At 39.2% G+C, this 19,826-nt stretch overlaps 1 protein-coding gene across 3 annotated transcripts; it reads left to right on the plus strand.

Moving 5' to 3' along the window:
• Window positions 1-681: 681 nt before the first annotated feature.
• kdm5c (lysine (K)-specific demethylase 5C) lies at window positions 682-19,301 on the plus strand. Of its 3 annotated transcripts, none has more exons than XM_042003073.1 (29): window positions 682-1,035; window positions 2,873-3,020; window positions 3,422-3,499; window positions 3,600-3,722; window positions 3,824-3,994; window positions 4,335-4,469; window positions 6,729-6,785; window positions 8,825-8,948; window positions 9,136-9,413; window positions 9,540-9,698; window positions 9,795-9,914; window positions 10,017-10,175; window positions 10,810-10,991; window positions 11,114-11,276; window positions 11,370-11,489; window positions 11,577-11,771; window positions 11,892-12,073; window positions 12,205-12,329; window positions 12,435-12,582; window positions 12,668-12,758; window positions 12,917-13,299; window positions 13,432-13,570; window positions 13,671-13,850; window positions 13,991-14,119; window positions 14,364-15,113; window positions 15,234-15,276; window positions 15,356-15,555; window positions 17,114-17,302; window positions 17,391-19,301. In XM_042003073.1, exons 2-29 carry the CDS (start codon window positions 2,877-2,879, stop codon window positions 17,397-17,399), a joined length of 4,776 nt encoding a protein of 1,591 aa, XP_041859007.1. In that variant the 5' UTR covers window positions 682-1,035; window positions 2,873-2,876; the 3' UTR covers window positions 17,400-19,301. The 3 variants fall into 3 exon arrangements, with proteins under 3 accessions (XP_041859007.1, XP_041859009.1, XP_041859008.1); XM_042003074.1 differs by lacking the exon at window positions 682-1,035 and adding an exon at window positions 1,076-1,465; XM_042003075.1 differs by lacking the exon at window positions 6,729-6,785.
• The last annotated feature ends 525 nt before the right edge of the window (window positions 19,302-19,826 follow it).

Raw genomic sequence — 19,826 nt, forward strand, 5'->3', positions numbered from 1 at the left:
TGAAAAAGCTGATTATTTCTTAATAAAGAATATCAGTATCAGGTCATGACAAGTTTATCAGTCAATGAGAATTTTTGACAATAACATGAAGTTTTTGTATTATAAATATTTTTATATTATTAATCCTTTTTGTGTAATTTGAAATATAAACAAAATACGTGAACATTAAAAACAAAAAAGTACTTCAGAAAAGTATTATGTAACTTCAGCTATTACTAAGTAAAGGTGTCTAATTTGTTGTTAATAGAAATGAACAGCATTGTGGGAAACCCTGCTCCCCCACTATCAGCATTCCCCATGAACTTATCTTAAGTATGTTCATTTTTTCAACATTTTGACCTCCAAAGTTTATATAACTTCTTTAAAATTAGTATTACTAACGAAGAGATTAAAATTAAGCTGCATTCGCTAGATATCTTCAAATAAAACCAATGTTACATTTTACAGTGTATGTGAGTTCTTTATCTTTATTTTAAATTATTCTGCATGTAGGATATATATATATATATATATATATATATATATATATATATATATATATATGTGCAAAACGACTTACATAAACTTTGCCAGCCTTTGGTCTTTTTGGTGTCATTGTAATTACATGACTTAGATTTGCGTACGTGGGCACTATTTTCAGGGAGTAGACACCATAGACGCGATGTGAAGATTTGAGGTTGTACTTCGGTCGTGAGAAAAAACTAAGATGGCGTCTCGTCAAGAAAGATAGGATGGCCTGAAGAGAGTGTTGATGTTGATCGGAAAATGATTAATCACGAAATAATTGAGAAAGTTTGAGACCCCGGTTTAGTATCAAACGAGTATCAGTCACCCATGTGTTGAACCTGTTTGCTTCACGGAGCGTGGTACATGGAGAACTGAGGCCGAAAACGGTCAACTTTGCTAGCAGCGGTAGCTAGCCAACTGGACCGAGCACAGCTGGCCAACGTTAGCTAACTACCAGTCATCACAACAACAGAGGAAGGAGAGCGGCCACAATCCCTATCTTACCCCGGGACATCGAGGTGTCTTTGGGTCAGTCACATCAATGCAACAAGGCATTGCAGTTTAATGGGATGAACAATTATTTGGGTTTCTGTGATAACAGATCTGGCTACCTAGCTTGTTAGCGTCGATCTCAGTAACGATATTCAGGTTAGCTGGTCTGCGGTTACATTGTTGATTTAGTTTCTTCAGCCACCCAGTTAACATTAGCAAACTGATGCTAGTTGTCTAAAACCGTGGGAGGCGATGGGACGATGCTGGGGAAAAAGCGGAGGCCTTGGTGCTAACATTAGCCGTAAGCAGCATTATCGCCTCTCATAGCTGGATAAAAGACACCAACAGTGTTCAGTATTGTCACCTGACTTGAATTGAATGACAAGTAGTGAGATAACTATAAATAATTGGATTGACGGATTTTTAACATTTCAATTCAATCCATGTGTTCCCTGCTGCGCTAAAGGTAAGATTAGTTTTTATGTTTCCTAAGTTTAGAAGCTAACATTGTCAGTTAACAGAATAAGATTAACGAGTTCGTGAATTTTTATATTTAAATGTGATTTTGGCTTCTATAGTTGAATAATTGCATTTGCTAATATGTTTATTAACGTAGCCCAACCCACTTGTGAGTAGTGATGCTTTTGTGGCCTTTAATTCCTCAGGGTTCATTGCATCCACGCCATTGTTTCTCTCAAGGCCAGCGAAGAATTAAATGGTTTTGATCTGTTAGTGAATTCTCAAGAGCAAATTATGTTTGTGTTTTTTTAAACATCCTCTTTGTAAAGATTGTCAAAATTAACCAGATGACATATTCATATGTCAGGAAACAGTGCTACGTGATCATATCTATGTAGGCATACTGCCATCAGTTTTTTTTGTCCAACTCTGCTGATTATGGTTGTGCACAAAAAAATTAAAAAAGAATCAGGGGCTTTTGTGATAATGAAATCTTTGTTGGTGATTATCATTCAAATAATACGATTAATCATTTTGATTGTCTCTTTGAGGCTGGAATGGGCCCAATGTGGTGTTAAGCTTTGGGGCTAAATCCATGAAGTTAAGGTCAAAACATTGAAAAATCAAAGTGTAGTCAGTTAGATATTAGAAGATATAACCCATCCACATAATAAGTTAGTGTCATTAAACCATATCAGAAAGAGAAGGTAGAAACTTGAAACTGGGAAATAAGACATTACTGTTTGTTGTTTTCATGCAGGTGAATAGAAAGACTTTTGCTATGCAAAAATTATTACGTTTTAGCTCAAGATATTATCATCATTGATTGATGTTATGTCAGTAACAAACCTTAAAGCATCACAAAAAAGTTTAACCCTTTCCTTCACCAGGCCTTGATTCACCAGAGACGGGGGATTTGTTTTGTTGTGTCTGTTGGGGGATGGGCGTTTCAGCACAAAAAAAGGCATCCTGGGATTCCCCATGATGTTTTCTACTGACTATTCTGTGAACAGTTTGAAATATGATAAACAGAACAGTTTAAGGAACTGTTACTGCGTAGGTAATGGTAGAAACAGGAAGTAATGATTTGACCAGACCAAACATATGAAGCAACCTTTGTAAGAAGACGCGTTATGCCTTTCATTTCCTTATTTGCTTGTTTATTGCATTCATCAAACACGTAAACTAAGATGATCATTTTATGTTGCTAAATTAATCTAAAATTACGTTTTTTACCCACATTTCCTGCCACTTAGAAAAGTAAGCAAAAACTACTTCATGCATCGTATGAATCTATGAATAAAAGGAAATAAATGTGGACATGAAATACTTTTTGAGTTGCTCCATTCTGATAGTGTGTCTGTGGTAGAGTTGATTTTAACTTTTTAAAAATGTTTGTTGTTCTTGTTCTCAGGGAAATGGAAGGGGAAGAGTTTATACCTCCTCCGGAGTGTCCAGTTTTTGAGCCGTCATGGGAGGAGTTCCAGGATCCCCTGGGCTACATTGCCAAGATCCGTCCTATTGCAGAGAAGTCTGGAATCTGTAAAATTCGACCTCCAGCGGTAAATTCTTGCTTATATTTACCTTATGTGGCAGATATGGCTTATTCTGTTCATTTTGCTTTTTCATATTGAGCCATTGAGTTTACAAAACAATACTGATAACCTAGTCTTGCGCTGAACATGGACCATGTAATTATTTACAGTTTGGTGATGTGGAGTGTCAGGAAACGAAAGCAACACAATTCATACGAGATTAAATGATTAATTCTTATGGATGTTTCACTTGTAAATAAAAAAAAAAGAAACATGGTTAATGACAAGCTTTTAAACACCAAATTTTTACCCAATCTATATTTATCGACTATAATCATGTGTCTATCCTCTATTTTTACTTTAGTACTTCCATGATTGGTGGCTGATTTTACCCAGTTTTTTTGAGGTTTTTCTTTGTTTTCATACAGGACTGGCAACCCCCGTTTTCAGTGGAGCTTGATAGCTTTCACTTCACACCCCGCATCCAGAGGCTTAATGAGCTGGAGGTATGTCAGCCCACCCCCTTACAAGCATTACATTTATCTCATAACTTGAGTTGTGCATCAGGCTACAGTAATCATGGATGCCCTTATATTATCATTTTAGGCTGAGACCAGAGTGAAGCTCAATTACTTAGATCGCATTGCCAGATTCTGGGAGATTCAGGGATCTTCCTTAAAAATCCCACATATTGAAAGGCGCATTCTGGATCTCTTCAGCCTGTCAAAGGTGAGCAAGAGTCAGATTTTGCTGAAAGTACATTTTGAAATTGATGTTTTGTTCTGTGTGAACCGCCAGCATTTTAAACATTAAATGTGATTGTGTCGCAGATTGTGACAGATGAAGGAGGCTTTGAGATGGTGTGTAAGGAACGGCGCTGGGCCCGTATAGCCCAGCGGCTTGGCTACCCACAAGGCAAGAACATTGGCTCTTTGCTGCGCTCGCACTACGAGAGGATTGTTTACCCCTTTGAAATGTTCCAGTCTGGGGCCAGCCTTCCGGTAATACTCTACATCAGGAGCGCCCAAGTCCGGTCATTGAGATCTAGTAACTTTTAGATGCAGCCCTTCTCCAACACACCTGAATCAAATGGATACATTCTCTCATCCACATGTCATTTAGCTCTGCAGAGGCCTGGTAAGGAGCCATTCATTTGATTCAGGTGTATTAGAGGAAGGATGCATCCAAAAGTTGCAGGATAGTAGCTCTCGAGGACTGGACCTCGGCACCCCTGCTCTACATATTCATGTGTTTTCTTTTGAGTTTTATGTCAAGTCTTCTATATTACCGTAGGGCATGTTTTCTGACAGTAATGTATTTTCATTATTGCACAATTTGTAGACTTACAAGCCAAAGCACTATGATGGTGAAGATGTGGACAAAGAGTACAAGCCTCACTCTATTCCACTGCGACAGTCCGTGCAGCCATCCAAAATGAGCAGTTATGGACGCCGAGCAAACCGGTGCCAGCCTGATGTGAGTGAGATGACCTGTCCTCACTATCTTTCAGTGTATTCACATTTATGTATGTACAAAATGTACTTTTGTGACTTAAATATTTGTGTCTGAATCACATCACTAAATGTACCCTGCTGCCTAAAATTAATCTACAAAATAATTGACGTTGGGGGGTGTAAACAATTGTGTGTGTGTTTTTTATTTTTTTATTTTATTTATTTATTTATTTTTAAGTGTGTCTATCTAAAGGTGAAATTGTTTCAGCATAGGCACTGTGTTAGGGCATGTGAATGGTATTCAGTTTGTCATGATTAGGTAAGTGACAGTTTTCCTTTAGGGCTTAGATCACACATTAGAACTCTTCCCATTGATCGTATTAAATGTAAATGTTGTCCTTGTAATTACAGTCACTGCTTCATCACATCATGCTTCTACATCACGTGTTTTTATGTTGTAATGGAAGAAAAGAGATTTGCTTGTGTTTTCACGAGTAAGATATTACAGAAAAGCCTTGATGAAATTTATTCATACACAACTCAAATTTTTTAGCTTGTTTTCAAGGATTATAGTAAGTAAATGAAACCTATCTACAACTCTTTCCTCCATCAGAATTGTTAATCCTTTATTGGTCAAATATATGAGCACATAGATGGAATTTGTTTCCACGATATCAGCTTTCAGTTTGAATACACATACTCATGTAGCGTTAAGGTTGTTGGGAGGCATACAGCTGTTAGTTTGTGCTTCTAGTTTCTCCCATTACAGCAAATCAAACTGCAGAATAAAGATGTATGACAGTTGCTGTTTGATCTGGATTGAACAGCAAATGTAGAAAGCTCCAGCATCATTTAACAATCCACCATTTGAGCTTCAACTATTACAGGCTAACTTTTCATTTGCCTGTATTTAAACAGAGTGTGTGCTTGAGTATCTTAAAGTGTGGATCATGCTGTCATGATTTTATCTATTTTTGTGTCTTTGTCATTGTGCCCTTGTGCATCAGTTACATGGTAATATGTAGAAGATATGGCGGTGCACTCAGCGCTTCCCACTCTGCTTGCTTTCCATGCTTTCATGCGGCTGTGCTTATTTCTACTGTTTTTGTTGTCTGCTCTGTGAATTATTTTGTCTTCTGATTTTTTTCCTTTGTGCTTTCTTCTGTCACCAAAGAAGGCAGATGTCTGATTATTTTACAGGACTTTTATTTTGTGATGCTTTGTTTCTGTTTTTCTTATTAATGTTAAATGTAAGAGTGTAACTTCCAGACCAACCTACATCCTGCTATATCATGCTGTTTTTTTCAACATGCAGACTATAACTGATCCTTTAGTCAATTTTCTTTATTTATTGTACAGAACTTCATATTTTATTTATTGACCTACATGTCAAAGAAATTACTGGGGGGGGGGGGGGGGGGGGGGTGTAAAAACTGATTCAGATTTTTAAAGATAAATGATAACATGAAATTTCTCAGGATTATGTTGAAGACAAATTTAAATTTTTATAAATTTGTTTCAATTTATTCACATTATAAATCTAGTGGGATTGGAGAACATCCAGAAAGCATCACACTTTTAAACATTTAGCATTAGACTGGGTTTTACAGCCAGAATTATCAATTACACTGTTTCTAGTTGAGATTGCCTCTGATCTAGCAGATTAATGTGGGCAAGAACAGTCAGTAACAAAACCTTATTTCAAGTTTATGCATAACAACAAAAGGAAAGCAAAATCAGAAGAACTCTGCTTGTTGTTACAGCTTCACATCAGCTTTGACAACCATATTAGTCCTTCCCATGGCTTTTAGCTAAGGCCCCTGGCTGCGCATCAGCATACTAACATGTTGGTTTCCAAGAATCGTGCATGAGACTAAATCCTTTATCAAACACTTAACTACCGTACAACAACACCCATCAAACCCAGATTTTTTTGTTCCAGAGCTGCCACATTTAAGATGCATGGTCTTCTAACATCTGAATAACTTGAAACAGAAATTCGACAGCTTTAAATGGATCCTAGTAACCGCTTATCTTATATTAACAAAACCCCATATTTAAAGGTGTGGAAGCATCTAAGTGTGTCACAGCGAACTGAACAGGACACACTGGATGATGGAAGTCTATTCAGATTTCATCTTGAGAATGAAGAAGCAACATAGTACACATATCCTCAGAATTTCTTTATACTGGCTGATCTTTCCAGGCTCTTTCCCTTCCCCTCTCATCTCCTTTTCCTCTTGTCTTAGTTTATTGTTGCTGTTATTGTCTCCCCTTGCAGGGTCCAGAGGATCTGGCCCCCCATCCTCTCACCACTGGCTCTCAACTCATCTCTGCGGTACTGCCTCTTGAGCATAAGAGCTCACTTTCCGCCCCCCTCCCCACTTTTTCCCTCTTCTGCTCCTCCTAAACCACCATACCCTTCTTCAAAGTTGTCTGTGTTTCACTGTTTTTGTTTTTTAATGAACTACTAAAACATTTTCATTAACATGCAGTCATACCTTCTGCACATCTCAATGTGGGGGGTGCTGACCCATAATATAGTCACAAAAACTGTGGCAGACATGTTGGTATAAAAATGCTTTGTGAAGTAAAAATAAGTTATTTAGGCATCCTAATCTATTTCTAGATTTTTTCTTTCTAGCCTTCTGCTCTTTAAGTCATTTGTTACTTATGACATTACATAATAATGAACAGCTCACATCCATTTCCTTATATGGCACCGTAAGTTTTGCTATAATGCAGTTTACAAACACTCTTATAGCCTAGTTGTTAGGCTGATGTGCTCTCTTTCACTCACTCTATCTCTGTAGTAGTGCCTCGTAATGCTTGATTGGTGGGCCATTATGTGTCCCCTCTCACTTTTGTTTGGGTTTCCTCTTTATTTACTTTAACAGCTAACAATGTGGTTGCATGCATTCATATTTTGAGCGCGCTTACATAGAAGTACCAGAAATGTTTTTAGTTTCACGTAAAGAGAGGCGTAATTTTATACAAATGATTGGATTCTCGAAGAACTCAAGTTTCTCCAGGTTTACTCGACTGAAGCCGCACTATTTTGTGATTCTTCCACACCATCTTATCATTTTCATCTGCTTTGATGTGTAATTGCTGTTGCGCCACAAAGCTTTGGTGGCAGAGGAAAATCTAAGGGCAGCAAGCATTACGGCTGAATTATTCTAGGGCTTGCAGCTGCAAACAGGTAGAAAAGTTCAAAATAGTTGTACTTCTATGGCAGCAGTTTATTTTTTAGAAAAACAAACTACATCTTTTATGGCATTGTATGTTTCTAGTTGTTGTATGAGTGGCACTATTAATGTCATCATTATATATGTTTTGCAATCTCTTAACTCTTCTTGGTTTTATGGTTCAGAAGGTGTGTAAAAGTAACTACAGACATTAACAGGATTTATATCGATTAACTCTGAGCATCTGTTCTAGACAGGTTAAAAACTACATAAAAATGAAAATAACATGGTCTGTGTTTTCATTGCTGTCTTATGTTTTTGTGTGTGGTTTGCAGACAGGGAGTTTAATCATTTGAACTTTAGCAACTTGAATATAAAAAAACATTTGTCAGAATAGATTCTACTGGTGGTTCAGTTTACTGTAAACAAAGCCAAAGCTGACAGAGTTGTTCAGCATATGATCCCTGTTGATTATTCAGCTGTTTTTCTGTTGTTCAGTGAGAGCCATCTATGTTAACATAGTGTGTTAGTTTGTATTTATGAAGTTTTAGACATGTAATGTGAATACAAGATACTAGATTTAGAGAAATTTGTTAGAATCAATAGATTTTAGCATGAAACAAGAAGCCAGGAAGGTTTAACCTGTACACATGATATCATGTCTAAAATGAGCTTGCTAGTGACAGCTAAAACTGTATATATAATGCGTAATATATGTATTTAAAAATATTATTTATAGTTTTTATTTTTTAATCAAATAAACCCTTAAAGTGTCTAAATGACTGCAGATAGAACCCCAACCCTGCTGAAAATGTTGCTTTGCTATTGACTTGTATTTGTGTCCTTCTTTAAGTTAGACATGAAGAATTGGCAGCAAGGTTTTGACTGAATTAAAAGTCTAAATGATAAAATGTCGTCCCCCCTCTAACTGTGGTTGCATCTGCTGGTGGCTGTGTTTTCTGGTGGTTGGTCTTATCCTTTCAGCTGTCACTGTAATATTGGTTAACTTTTCCTTTCATGCCTACAGTAGTCTAATCCCTCCTTGTGATGCATTGCTATGCTCATATTTCAACTGTTTGCTCTGCACTTGGCGTAGACCCTTGCTTTGCTCTGTGTGCTTTGGAAAGTAGCAGTTATCAGTCAGTATATCAATCTGTTTCATAATAACAGTTTTTTTCTTAATCTGCAGCCTGAACCTACAGAAGAAGACATAGAGAAGAACCCAGAGCTGAAGAAACTACAGATCTATGGAGCAGGGCCTAAGATGATGGGACTTGGACTGGTGGCAAGGGATAAAGGCATGAGGAAGAAAGGTGTTATTACAATTTAAATAAACCTCCTCAGCACTCTAGTGAAAAAGAATGCTAAAACACTGGGTCTACCGATTAGATAATTTGCATTGGAAATCTTGTGTAGAAAGTAGTATACAGTTAACTTTCTGGGATAACTGACCAAATCTAATTCTGAACATTTTTCACTCTTTTTTATTTTTTTTCTTAGATGAGCTGCCTCAGACAGTTACTGTCAAGGACAGCGTGTCTCCTCCTGCTGGTGATGTGACGATCAAATCAGAGCCACTGGAGCCTGAAGAGAGACAACGTGATGGGAGGATGTCCAACCCCCAGCTACCTTCCCACGGTCTTACAGTTAAGACAGTGAAGAAAGAAGAAGTAAAGCAGGAGAACGGGAAAGAGAACAACGGGGAGGTAGAGGATACAGATGGACCTTGCACCAAAATGACCATGAGGCTTAGACGCAACCTTAACAACCCACAATGTGTGAGTACAGTACTTTTATGTGACACGTCACTTTAATCTGGCTGCACTGATTACGAAACATTAGTGACTCCCTCCCCATGATCTAAAATGAATGTTTTCTCTTTTATTTTCTTTCCTTTTTTAAAGGTGGATTCTTTTGTTTGCCGGATGTGTGGTCGGGGAGATGACGATGACAAACTTCTCCTGTGTGACGGCTGTGATGACAACTATCACACTTACTGTCTACTGCCCCCACTCGCCGATCCCCCCAAAGGCAACTGGCGATGCCCCAAGTGTGTGGTAGAAGTAAGTTAAAAAAAACACACACAAGCTCTTGTCTATGTCTCCTTACCAACAAGACTCATCTCTGAACTTTTCTTGCTTTTCTTTCTTGTCTTTTAGGAGTGCAAGAAACCTGCAGAAGCATTCGGCTTTGAACAAGCCACAAGAGAGTACACTCTGCAGAGTTTTGGGGAAATGGCGGATACGTTCAAAGCAGATTACTTCAACATGCCGGTCCATGTAAGTGCTCTCACACAAGAGATCTCCTTTTGGTTACATGAGTCCATCTAAAGTGGTGTTAATAGACACAATAATCTCTTTATTGTATGTTTATCTGTGCAGATGGTTCCCACTGAGCTTGTGGAGAAAGAGTTCTGGAGACTAGTCAGTAGTATTGAGGAAGACGTGACTGTCGAATACGGTGCAGACATTCACTCCAAAGAGTTTGGGAGTGGCTTTCCAATGGTCACTGGTAAAAAAGAGCTCACAAAAGAGGAGGAGGTAGGTACATGGTTAATTTCTTTGGAAGTTCAACTTTTTTTTTTTTTTAAGAAATAAAAAAGTGTTACCAAGATTTGGACTTTACAGTTTTGATGAGAGAGAACTGTAGCTTTGCTAAAATATTACCATCTGTTATAGTTTGTAGTTGGCATTGAGATGGTTGGTTAAACACAACTGTTTCTTTAAATTTGAGCCTTTTTTAATTCAGTTATCCATCTTGTATGTCTAATTGTATTATTTACTTATTACACTGTCATTCATTTCTTAAATGTAAACATTTAAGAAATTTCTTAAATTGTAAACATTTTATACTCTTACAATTACTGGTTTAATTAACAGTAAGTCCAAATCTGATAAGATTCAGTTCACTTATGTGGAGGACAAAAAAACTTCAAATTCTTTGCTCCACTAATAAATGAAGAGCGGTGCCGGGCTGTGGATTTTAAACCCTGGTAGTACAGTGCTTATGCTAATGTATTGATACCGTTGCAAATGAGTATCAAATCAATAGTATCTTTAAGTATTGAATTTTTGGACAAGCTTATACAGAAATGAATGTTTTTTTTCCCCAAACATGTTCCTTATCATTGTCCCATTTTTAATGTTGGCTTGCGTTGTTGCCTGTGCTGGACAGGATTACGCCCGCAGTGGCTGGAACCTGAATGTGATGCCTGTACTGGAGCAGTCTCTTCTGTGCCACATCAATGGAGACATCTCTGGGATGAAGGTGCCGTGGCTTTATGTGGGCATGGTGTTCTCAGCTTTCTGCTGGCACATTGAGGATCACTGGAGTTACTCCATTAACTACCTACACTGGTACATCATGCTTGTTGTGTGTGATATCTAAACTCATTGAAACGTTAATATTAAGTTTTATTTGAGTGGAGGCCTATAATTTTGCCCACTTGGTTCACATCCCAAAAATTAATCATACCCAGGGGTGAACCCAAGACCTGGTATGGAGTTCCCTCTGTGGCAGCAGAGCAACTTGAGGAGGTTATGAAGAAGCTGACACCAGAGCTGTTTGAGTTCCAGCCTGATCTCCTGCATCAGCTGGTCACCATTATGAACCCCAATATCCTCATGGCTCACGGTGTACCGGTCAGTTTCACATCAGCAAATGAGCAATGTTAGAATTCTGATTTTTATACTAAAAAAAATAAGCGTGAGTAATTGTTGCTTTTCTGATGGCAGGTCGTACGCACCAATCAGTGTGCTGGTGAGTTTGTCATCACCTTCCCCAGAGCCTACCACAGTGGCTTCAATCAGGGTTATAACTTTGCAGAAGCAGTCAACTTCTGCACTGCAGACTGGGTATGTTTGTTGATGCTGCCCCAGATTATAGATTTAATTTAATGTCAATATTGTATCACCAAGAATGTTTTTCACCTGCTCTTTCAGCTGCCTGCTGGTCGTTCCTGTATTGAGCACTACCGACGTTTAAGGAGGTATTGCGTGTTCTCTCACGAGGAGCTCACCTGTAAAATGGCTACCAGCCCAGAGAAACTAGACCTTAACCTGGCTGCAGCTACCCATCGGGAGATGTTCATTATTGTTCAAGAGGAGAGGAAGCTGCGCAAGAGTCTGATGGAAAGGGTGAGACACAGAAAGGAATTGTAAAGATAGTTTGTGTTTCTAATTTATGTGCAAATTGTGGTGAAACTTTCCATTGTTGCAGTATGGAAAGAATTCAAGTAATTTCTGTTGGACTTGCAGGGCATCACAGAAGCAGAGCGGGAGGCATTTGAGCTGCTGCCTGATGATGAGAGACAGTGTGATAAATGCAAGACCACATGCTTTCTCTCAGCTCTGGCCTGCTCCAACTGTTCTGAACGTCTGGTGTGTCTTTATCACACTCAGGATCTGTGCAACTGCCCCACTGATAAACTCTACCTCAGGTATTCATCTATGTTTGTGTGTGTGTGTGCTTTGCAGTTAATGCATGTGCCCAAAACACACTACAGTGTTATTTTCCAATTTAATGCCTGCAGACTTTACTAATCCTTTCTGATACTTCTTCAATATGCAGGTACAGATACACCCTGGATGAGCTGTTAGCCATGTTGCATCGATTAAAAGTCCGGTCGGAGTCCTTTGATTCCTGGGCTAACAGAGTAAAAGAGGCTCTTGAGCAGGAAGAGGGAAACAAGATAGGTGAGGAATCAACATAAGAGATTTCATTAAACCTTAAAAAGTACTATACATTTGTTCAAACACAAAGATTTATTTTGCTAAGGTAAAATGTTCATTGAATTGCAGAAATTCAGGACCTGGAGAAGCTGAAGAATGAAGCCACAGAGAAGAAGTTTCCTGACAACGAACTTCTCAGGAAGCTCAACACCGTCCTTAAAGACATAGGATACTGCCAACAGACAAGTGCTGAGCTCCTCAGTAATTCAAACACCAGGTAAGATGACTGACTTAATCCCAGACTTAATGTTTACACAAACTGCTCCATGTAATTCATACGCACTCATGTTGTTGTCTTACAGCGAAAACAAGATTACTTTGGCAGAGCTGAAGTCTGTGGTTGAAAAAATGCTAAATCTTCCCTGTGTAATGAGCCAGCTGGAGAAAGTGCAGGTAAGCACTATTGCTTGGATTTTTATCACCATGCATAAACTAGCTTGTTTTGTCCTATTTTAATAAATGTAAGGGGGAAAAAGTTTCCCATTTTTTTATTTTGGTGTAAACAGTCTGAGTCAGCTTAAATTTGACACATGTACCCTCTGAATTTCAAGGCGGTTCTGGAGACAGTGGAGGATTACCAAAAACAGGCTCAAGCACTGGTCAATAACAAGGACTGGAGGAAGGACTCTCCACAGCCTGAACAGCTCCAGACGTTGTTGGAGCAGGGGAGCAAGCTGCCTGTTGTGGTGCCAGAGTGTAATTTACTCCAGGGCCTTAAGGAGCAAGGCCGTTGGCTGGAAGAGGTGAGGCGCACCCTTGGCACAGAAGGAGGGGAGAGGCAAGAAGTAACATTGGATGTATTGAGGAACCTTATGGAAGCAGGCTGCAACGTGCCCCAGAGTATGTCTGTGGAGACGGCCATGGCTGAGCTGCAGGAACTGCTCACAATAGCCGAACGTTGGGAGGAAAAAGCGCAGATCTGCCTGGAACAGAGGTAAAAAAAACTACAACTGCATCATTTACTTCACCTGCAACAGTGGCTGTCGTCATTTCACAGTCATTTTACCCTGATGAAGGAAATCAAACATTTTTTTTTTTTTCTTGTTTTTTATTATTATTCTTCTAGGCAAAAACATCCCCTCTCTACCCTGGAGGCAATAGTAAATGAGGCTCAGCTTATTCCAGTCACACTTCCCAACATTCTGGCTTTACAAGAGTGTCTAACACGAGCTCGGGCCTGGGTAACAGACTTGGAAGAAATCCAGGTGAAAATATAAAACATTGTGCTTCTTTTTTAATAGCTCAAATGTAGAGTTGTGATTTTTTTAATAAGACAATACCTGAACTTGTGAAATACTCTTGCAGAATGGCGAGCATTACCCATGTCTGGATGACCTCGAGGGCCTGGTAGCTATTGGAAGAGACTTGCCAGTCTTCATGGAAGAGTTAAGGCAGCTGGAACTGCAGGTGGCCAGTGCTCACTCCTGGAGGGACAAGGCCAGCAAGACCTTCCTGAAGAAGAGCAGCCAGCACAGTCTACTAGAGGTTAATTGAAAGAAAAAAAATTACATTTAAACTTACTTATAAATTAAAAATCTGTCAGCACTGAACCACCAGAAGGCCATCTGTGTCAGTGCAGTATTCCTCTTTAAAACCAAACTCTGGTTACTTCTGTTTCCCTGCAGGTGTTATGCCCATGTGCAAAACGGAGAGCGAAGCGAGATGAGGCCGAGCCGCTGGGTGATCCTTTAGATGATTCTGATACCAACACTTTGGGGCTTTCTGCTCAGGCCTTGAGGGACCCTGCAGCTATTGTGAGAATCCATAACGTGTCTTTGTTGCTATTAACTGTCGTTGAAACAGTAGTTTCTCTATATAGTAGTGTTTATCACAGTTTCAGTTTCTGACCTTTTTTTCTTTTTTGCATAATATTATTTATGCACATATGTTATGACTTTCATGGGGCCATGCTATTTTATTTTTTATGTGCACTAGTACATATGAAAAATTAAAAAATCTTGGATTAAGTTAACCAGTGGTGTTTGTGTTGTTTTACAGGTGATGGCTTTCAAAGAAGGGGAGCACCAGGAGAAGGACGCACTACTGAGATTACAGAAAGTGAACATGTGTAAATCTGGACGTAACTCTTCAAGTTATAAGGAGAACGGACGGTGGGATGACGCCATGGAGACAAACACATCTAGCCATTCCGAGAACTCTGTAAAAGAGAACGGGAGCGATGGCCACAGCCGTACCGCCTCTCCTCAGTCGATATGTGTGTGTGGCGGGCAGCCTCGTGCTCCTCAGCTCCGCTGCCATCTCTGTAAGGACTGGTTCCACGGTGGCTGTGTTCCTTTTCCCTCCCTGATGCCCTCCCCTGGACCACCAGTCAACTTTCTCTGCTGGTGGGACTGGGACTCACGCTTCTTGTGTCCTCAGTGTCAACGGTCACGGCGCCCACGCCTGGAGACTATCCTGGCATTACTCGTGGCCCTGCAGAGGTTGCCCGTGCGTCTCCCTGAAGGAGAAGCACTGCAGTGTCTCACAGAGAGGGCCATTACGTGGCAGGGCCGAGCCAAGGAGGCACTGGAGACACCTGAGCTGCAACAGGCACTTCAGAGGCTGGAAGAACTCAAAGAAACTCTCCAGTGTGACTCAGAAAAAGAGAAAGAAGTGGAAAAGGAAACAGAAGGGAATTCAGTTATTGTTTTATCAGACTCAGAGGGAGGGGAAGGAGAGGACGGAGTCATTGATCTAACACAGGATAATTCACCGAAAAAGAAAACAAAGGAAAGCAACACCACTCAGGTAACTGCTCTGCTAAAATGTCGCTAACTACAAGATGAACAAAACCTGAAGTTAAGTAATATTTTGACCAAATATTGGAAACACGACTGCAAACGCTGAAATGTATTGTCTGTTGTCTAGGCTGGATGTGAAAATGGTACCTGCAAAAAGTCCAATATTACAGGTAAGAGTGTGCTAATCATGCGGTTTTGGACTGTATCCTCTAAACAAAAGTATTGACTCTTTTACTGTCCTCTTTTCAGGTGTGGGGTCTCTTCTGCACCTGCTGCCCTCCCTGAAAGGCCAAGTGGTGGAACTGTCCCCAGCCACCAGGGTCCAGCTGGAGAAGCTGCAGCTGGAAGGAGACCTGCTGGAGGTTTCCTTGGACCAGACACAGACCATCCACAGGGTCCTGCAAGCTGCCTCCGATCCACCCAGAGAAACACTGCACACACTTATTCAGGTCAGGGAAATTTTTTATTTTAAATTTTTATCTCTTTATTCGTCCTTAAATATTCAAAACCACACCAAGTGACACATTTCTGTCCTCAGAAATAACAGAAATGATTGGGGAAATTTTTTTTTATTTGTTTTGTTCTTTTGGGGGGGCATGTTTCCATGTCTAATGACGTATTTCTGCCTCCTTTATATCGAGATGGTGTGAATTAAACAGCTGAAAAAACTGTTTTTGGCAGTCAAACCAAAAAGGAGCACAAGGGGGCTGTAAATATTGAAGTGTCAAAGTTTGATTCCCTTTCTTCACAGTTCAGTTGTTTTTTCCCCTCCCCCAACTCTGGCTCCTTATCCAGCCTCCTTTAATTGTTTGATTCCCCTACTCGTCTCCTGTGTTTGCATTTTGGATGGCACGAGGAGAGAAGAAGCAGGTGAACAAGCATCTAATAGAGTGAGATTCAGACCAGTCATTCGAAACCAACTTCAACATATGACGTGTAACACAACCGTCTTTTAACTGCTGTTTAACTGCTGCTTACGTTCATAAGAAACACCGCTGTATTCCTGTTTACAGCTTGCTGACAACCCCCTCCTCCCTCAGTCTCTTCTCTTAAGGCATGTTTCAAAATATTAAGTTGTGAATGATTTCCACACCACAAGCAGGAAGTAGTAGGCGCTAGGAGACGAGGAGGTGGAAACTTAACAGCTGAAATGACTGATTTCAGCTGGTGGATTTCTACATATTAACTGAGTCCCTGGAAAAGTGTAAATTCTGTCAAAAGAAGTGAATTCATATTTATTTGTATAGCGACAATTCACAATAAAATCATATCAAGGCATTTTGCAGTGATTCAATTCAAGCCAATTCATTATGATCCAGTTAAAGTAAATTAACATTCGTCCAGTTTATAACTGTTCTTGCAAGCAGTTCATAAATTGTTTTCCCCGTTGCTCGTACTGAAAGTGGAACTGCTTTATTATTCAATATTTAAATTTGATTATTTTTTTCTGTTTCTAAATCCTAGAAGACAAAGAAAATATATGTAGAAGAAGAACCTCCTCAGGGTATTTATTTTACAGAATTACTGTGATATTACAGTGGCACAGACATTTTCAGGAATAATTATCATGAAAATATGAAACTGAAACATTCACAGCATTTTGGACAAGTGTGGTTTTATTTTTTCTGCCTGCCTTAAAGATGCAGCATGTAACAGAATCAAAGGTCAATGACAGAAAAATTTTATGTAATTAGAAACTGTATCTGATCACTTTCAGAGAATAAAAACACCAAGTTATTTCAGTAGAGTTAGTTATGTCTACTAACTGCCATATTTGTGCCACCATTTTTACAACGGTGTCTCAGAGTGGACAAACAACTGTTTGAAGTGAGGACCCTAAGAAGTGAGAAGACAGTATTCATGTACACAGTGTTGAACTAGTTACCTTTAGAAACTTTTGGGGTTACTCTTATACATTGATTATAGTGTGACTGACATTTTATCATGTTTTTAAAACATACATTCATAATGTCAGATACTGCATTTAAGTTATGTCTTCTTCCTCAGATTGAACTTGAAGAGCAGAGACGAACGAGCTGTGGACGACCCAAGGACTCAAAGAGAAAGAGGAAAGGCCACAGAGGTGGGGGTGGGGACGCAGCAGGAGAAACGTCACTGGATGCCGCAAAGTCAAAGAAAACCTGTCCTCTCAGACATAGCGTCCCCCCTCATCCTCTGGTCCAGACCCACCCAGAGGTAAATGTCTCCTTTTATTTATTTATTTATTTGTTTGCTTGTTTGTTTGTTTGTTTTGTGCTGTAAGCTTTCTTTTTTGCTTTTACAGATTTTGTGATGCAGTTGACACTGGATCTCTATTCAAATGGATTATTGCAAGAAATTGAAGGGGCAGAGCTTTCTGTGCCAGAAGATGGTGTCAAGTTCTACAAAGATGCAGGACATCCCCCAACCCCCCATATAGCCTACTCCCCTCTTCATCCCTCATACATGTACTCATACACTAACGGAGAAGTGACTTCTGCTACACTCCACTGTTGGAAAACTCAGCAGTATCTCATTATTTCTTTCAGACTCTCCATCTTACCCAAACTTTCTCCTCCACCTCCTCCAGATCCATTTTTCCTTTGAACGTTTTGAGACCGTGTTGGACCGGTAACCGTTAAAGGAGCGTTTTTGGTTTAGAGTTGTCTCTGAGGTCAGTCGGTATGCTATGTATTCCCAACTGTGTTAAATGCTAGTTCAGCTGAAGCCCGTCTCAGGACCGGCATCTGCAGTTTTCACTTCACCTGAGCTCACTCGTTGACATTGGATAAGCTATGGGTTTATTTAGACTTGTTTTGGCATGAATCCCAGCGCTGAGGTACAGCGGTGGATTTTGACTGCTGATCTGAGACATCACCATGGTTACACTTGCTTTTTTTTTTTTTTTTAAAGTTGTATTTAATCTTGTGTTTAAAGCTATTTTGATGGGAGATGCATTTTCAATAAACTAAGTTTTGGGAAGTGTAAAAAAACAGGCATTAATGTTTTTGGTGCTACTTTCCCAAAATGGATATCTGTACCTCTTTGCTTTCTCTTCTTGCTCTTCCTTCCCACATACCCTTTTGGTTTTTTAGGTCTCATCCTTTTTGACTCATCTTCTGTTCAGTTTGACCCTCCTCTTCCTCCATTTCCCTTTGCAAACCAAGGTAACTTTACTGTAACTCACTTTGTCTTTAGTCATTTTGTTTATGGGTTCAAATGATTATATTATTATTATTGTTGATATTGCAGACACACAGCTGTCGTGAGTTTGTGTATAAACTTTTCATTTTACTGTTGCCTTTGTTTCTTTTCACTCTTGTTAGGCAAAATAAAGGTTTAGAATTGTTTAGGACCTGTGGACTCGTCATTTCTCGCTTATTTACAAGCTGCTTTATCCAGTAAATTAAAATCTTGACACAAGCACAAAGCAGGGACCTTGTTTTCAAAATCACTGCATTTATTAAAAAAGCTTTGACTAAAATGGCAGACAGGACATCACAATATCGAAACAAATGAGTACACCATGTTTTTTTTTCTTTTTCTTGGAGGGGGTGCTATGATTTTTAGCAAAGTCATAGAAAGACATCCACAAGTACAGTATGTCAAAAGCCTTCAATGTAAAAGTTCATGGAAAAACATTTGTCTCATTATCAAACATGCATAAAAGGCAAATGGAAAAACAAAAAGATTTTTTTTTATTCGTTAGGTTTTATAAACAAATGACTCCATACAGTTGACATTCAAGGGAGCAGAACGAGAGCAGACAGCTGATGAAGCCGTAGGACTTATTAGGGAGATTATTGTTACTAAGAATCGTGCGATGGGAAAAAAAAATCCTTGGACTCAATATTAGTCAGTATGATGCACTATATTTAATACTAGTTAAAATCTAGCCGCCTTAGAGAACGCTCTGTGGGAAAAAAAAGACTGTTAAGGTATTTAAATAGCATTTGTGCCTTTTTCAATGGAACACATAAAAAATGGTAGATTTCTAGTTATTCAAATCTTAGCAAAAGCTTCAATCGCTTCTTTTTTTTTTTTTACTTTGTTCCTGAACACCTTTCATCTCAGAAGCCTCCACAGCCGTGACTTGCAGCCAGTCTCGGGTATTATCACTTTGAGACCTCAACAATACAATACTGTTTGACTTCAGCTCTTTGTTTTATGCTTCTTTATTCTTTTGGATAAGAATTGTGCTTGTATGAAAGTAAAAAGAAAAAACAAACATCAGCTGCTCTGTGCTTCTGCATTTTTTCAGCTACAATTTTTTCAGTCCTTTGTATTAACATTTTCAAACTTGTGCTATACAGTCAAGTCTGCCTGGAGTGAAGGCACCGGCTCGGCTCCTTATGATCTAGAAACATCTGTGGCCAACAATGTTAAAAACAAAGGAGCGCTGCAAGAATGAAAGATGTAGCCTAACTACATTAATTGGCACATAAAGTTCTTATCAAAATTCCCTTAAAGACAACAAAATATACAGTTTTATGGCACAGAAGTGACTTTGTGGACACTTTTTTTCTTCTCTTGTTGAATTGTTTTTGGCCCCATTCTTAGTCATTTATAAAAATGTAATCAAGGCTTGCTAACATTACTTATCATTTGTGAGCTATTTAACAGAAGTAAGTGTGATATCTTCCAGCAGAGCGATTATTACTCATGCCAGACTCCATCTGAATATGTTGGAAGAAATGCTGCCTGTGCTCTGGTTCATTTATCTTTAAATGTGCTATATTAT

This window comes from Melanotaenia boesemani, chromosome 13 (genome assembly GCF_017639745.1).
Source record: "Melanotaenia boesemani isolate fMelBoe1 chromosome 13, fMelBoe1.pri, whole genome shotgun sequence".
Classification (NCBI taxonomy): Eukaryota; Metazoa; Chordata; class Actinopteri; order Atheriniformes; family Melanotaeniidae; genus Melanotaenia; species Melanotaenia boesemani.

What these genes read in the sequence shown, in the direction of transcription:
- kdm5c (XM_042003073.1), top strand. Translation starts at nt 2,877, where the DNA reads ATGGAAGGGGAAGAGTTTATACCTCCTCCGGAGTGTCCAGTTTTTGAG. An exon ending in CAAACCGGTGCCAGCCTGAT is followed by an intron (nt 4,470 to 6,728) that starts GTGAGTGAGATG and finishes CTCCCCTTGCAG; the next exon opens with GGTCCAGAGGATCTGGCCCC. An exon ending in ACTTCAACATGCCGGTCCAT is followed by an intron (nt 9,915 to 10,016) that starts GTAAGTGCTCTC and finishes TTATCTGTGCAG; the next exon opens with ATGGTTCCCACTGAGCTTGT.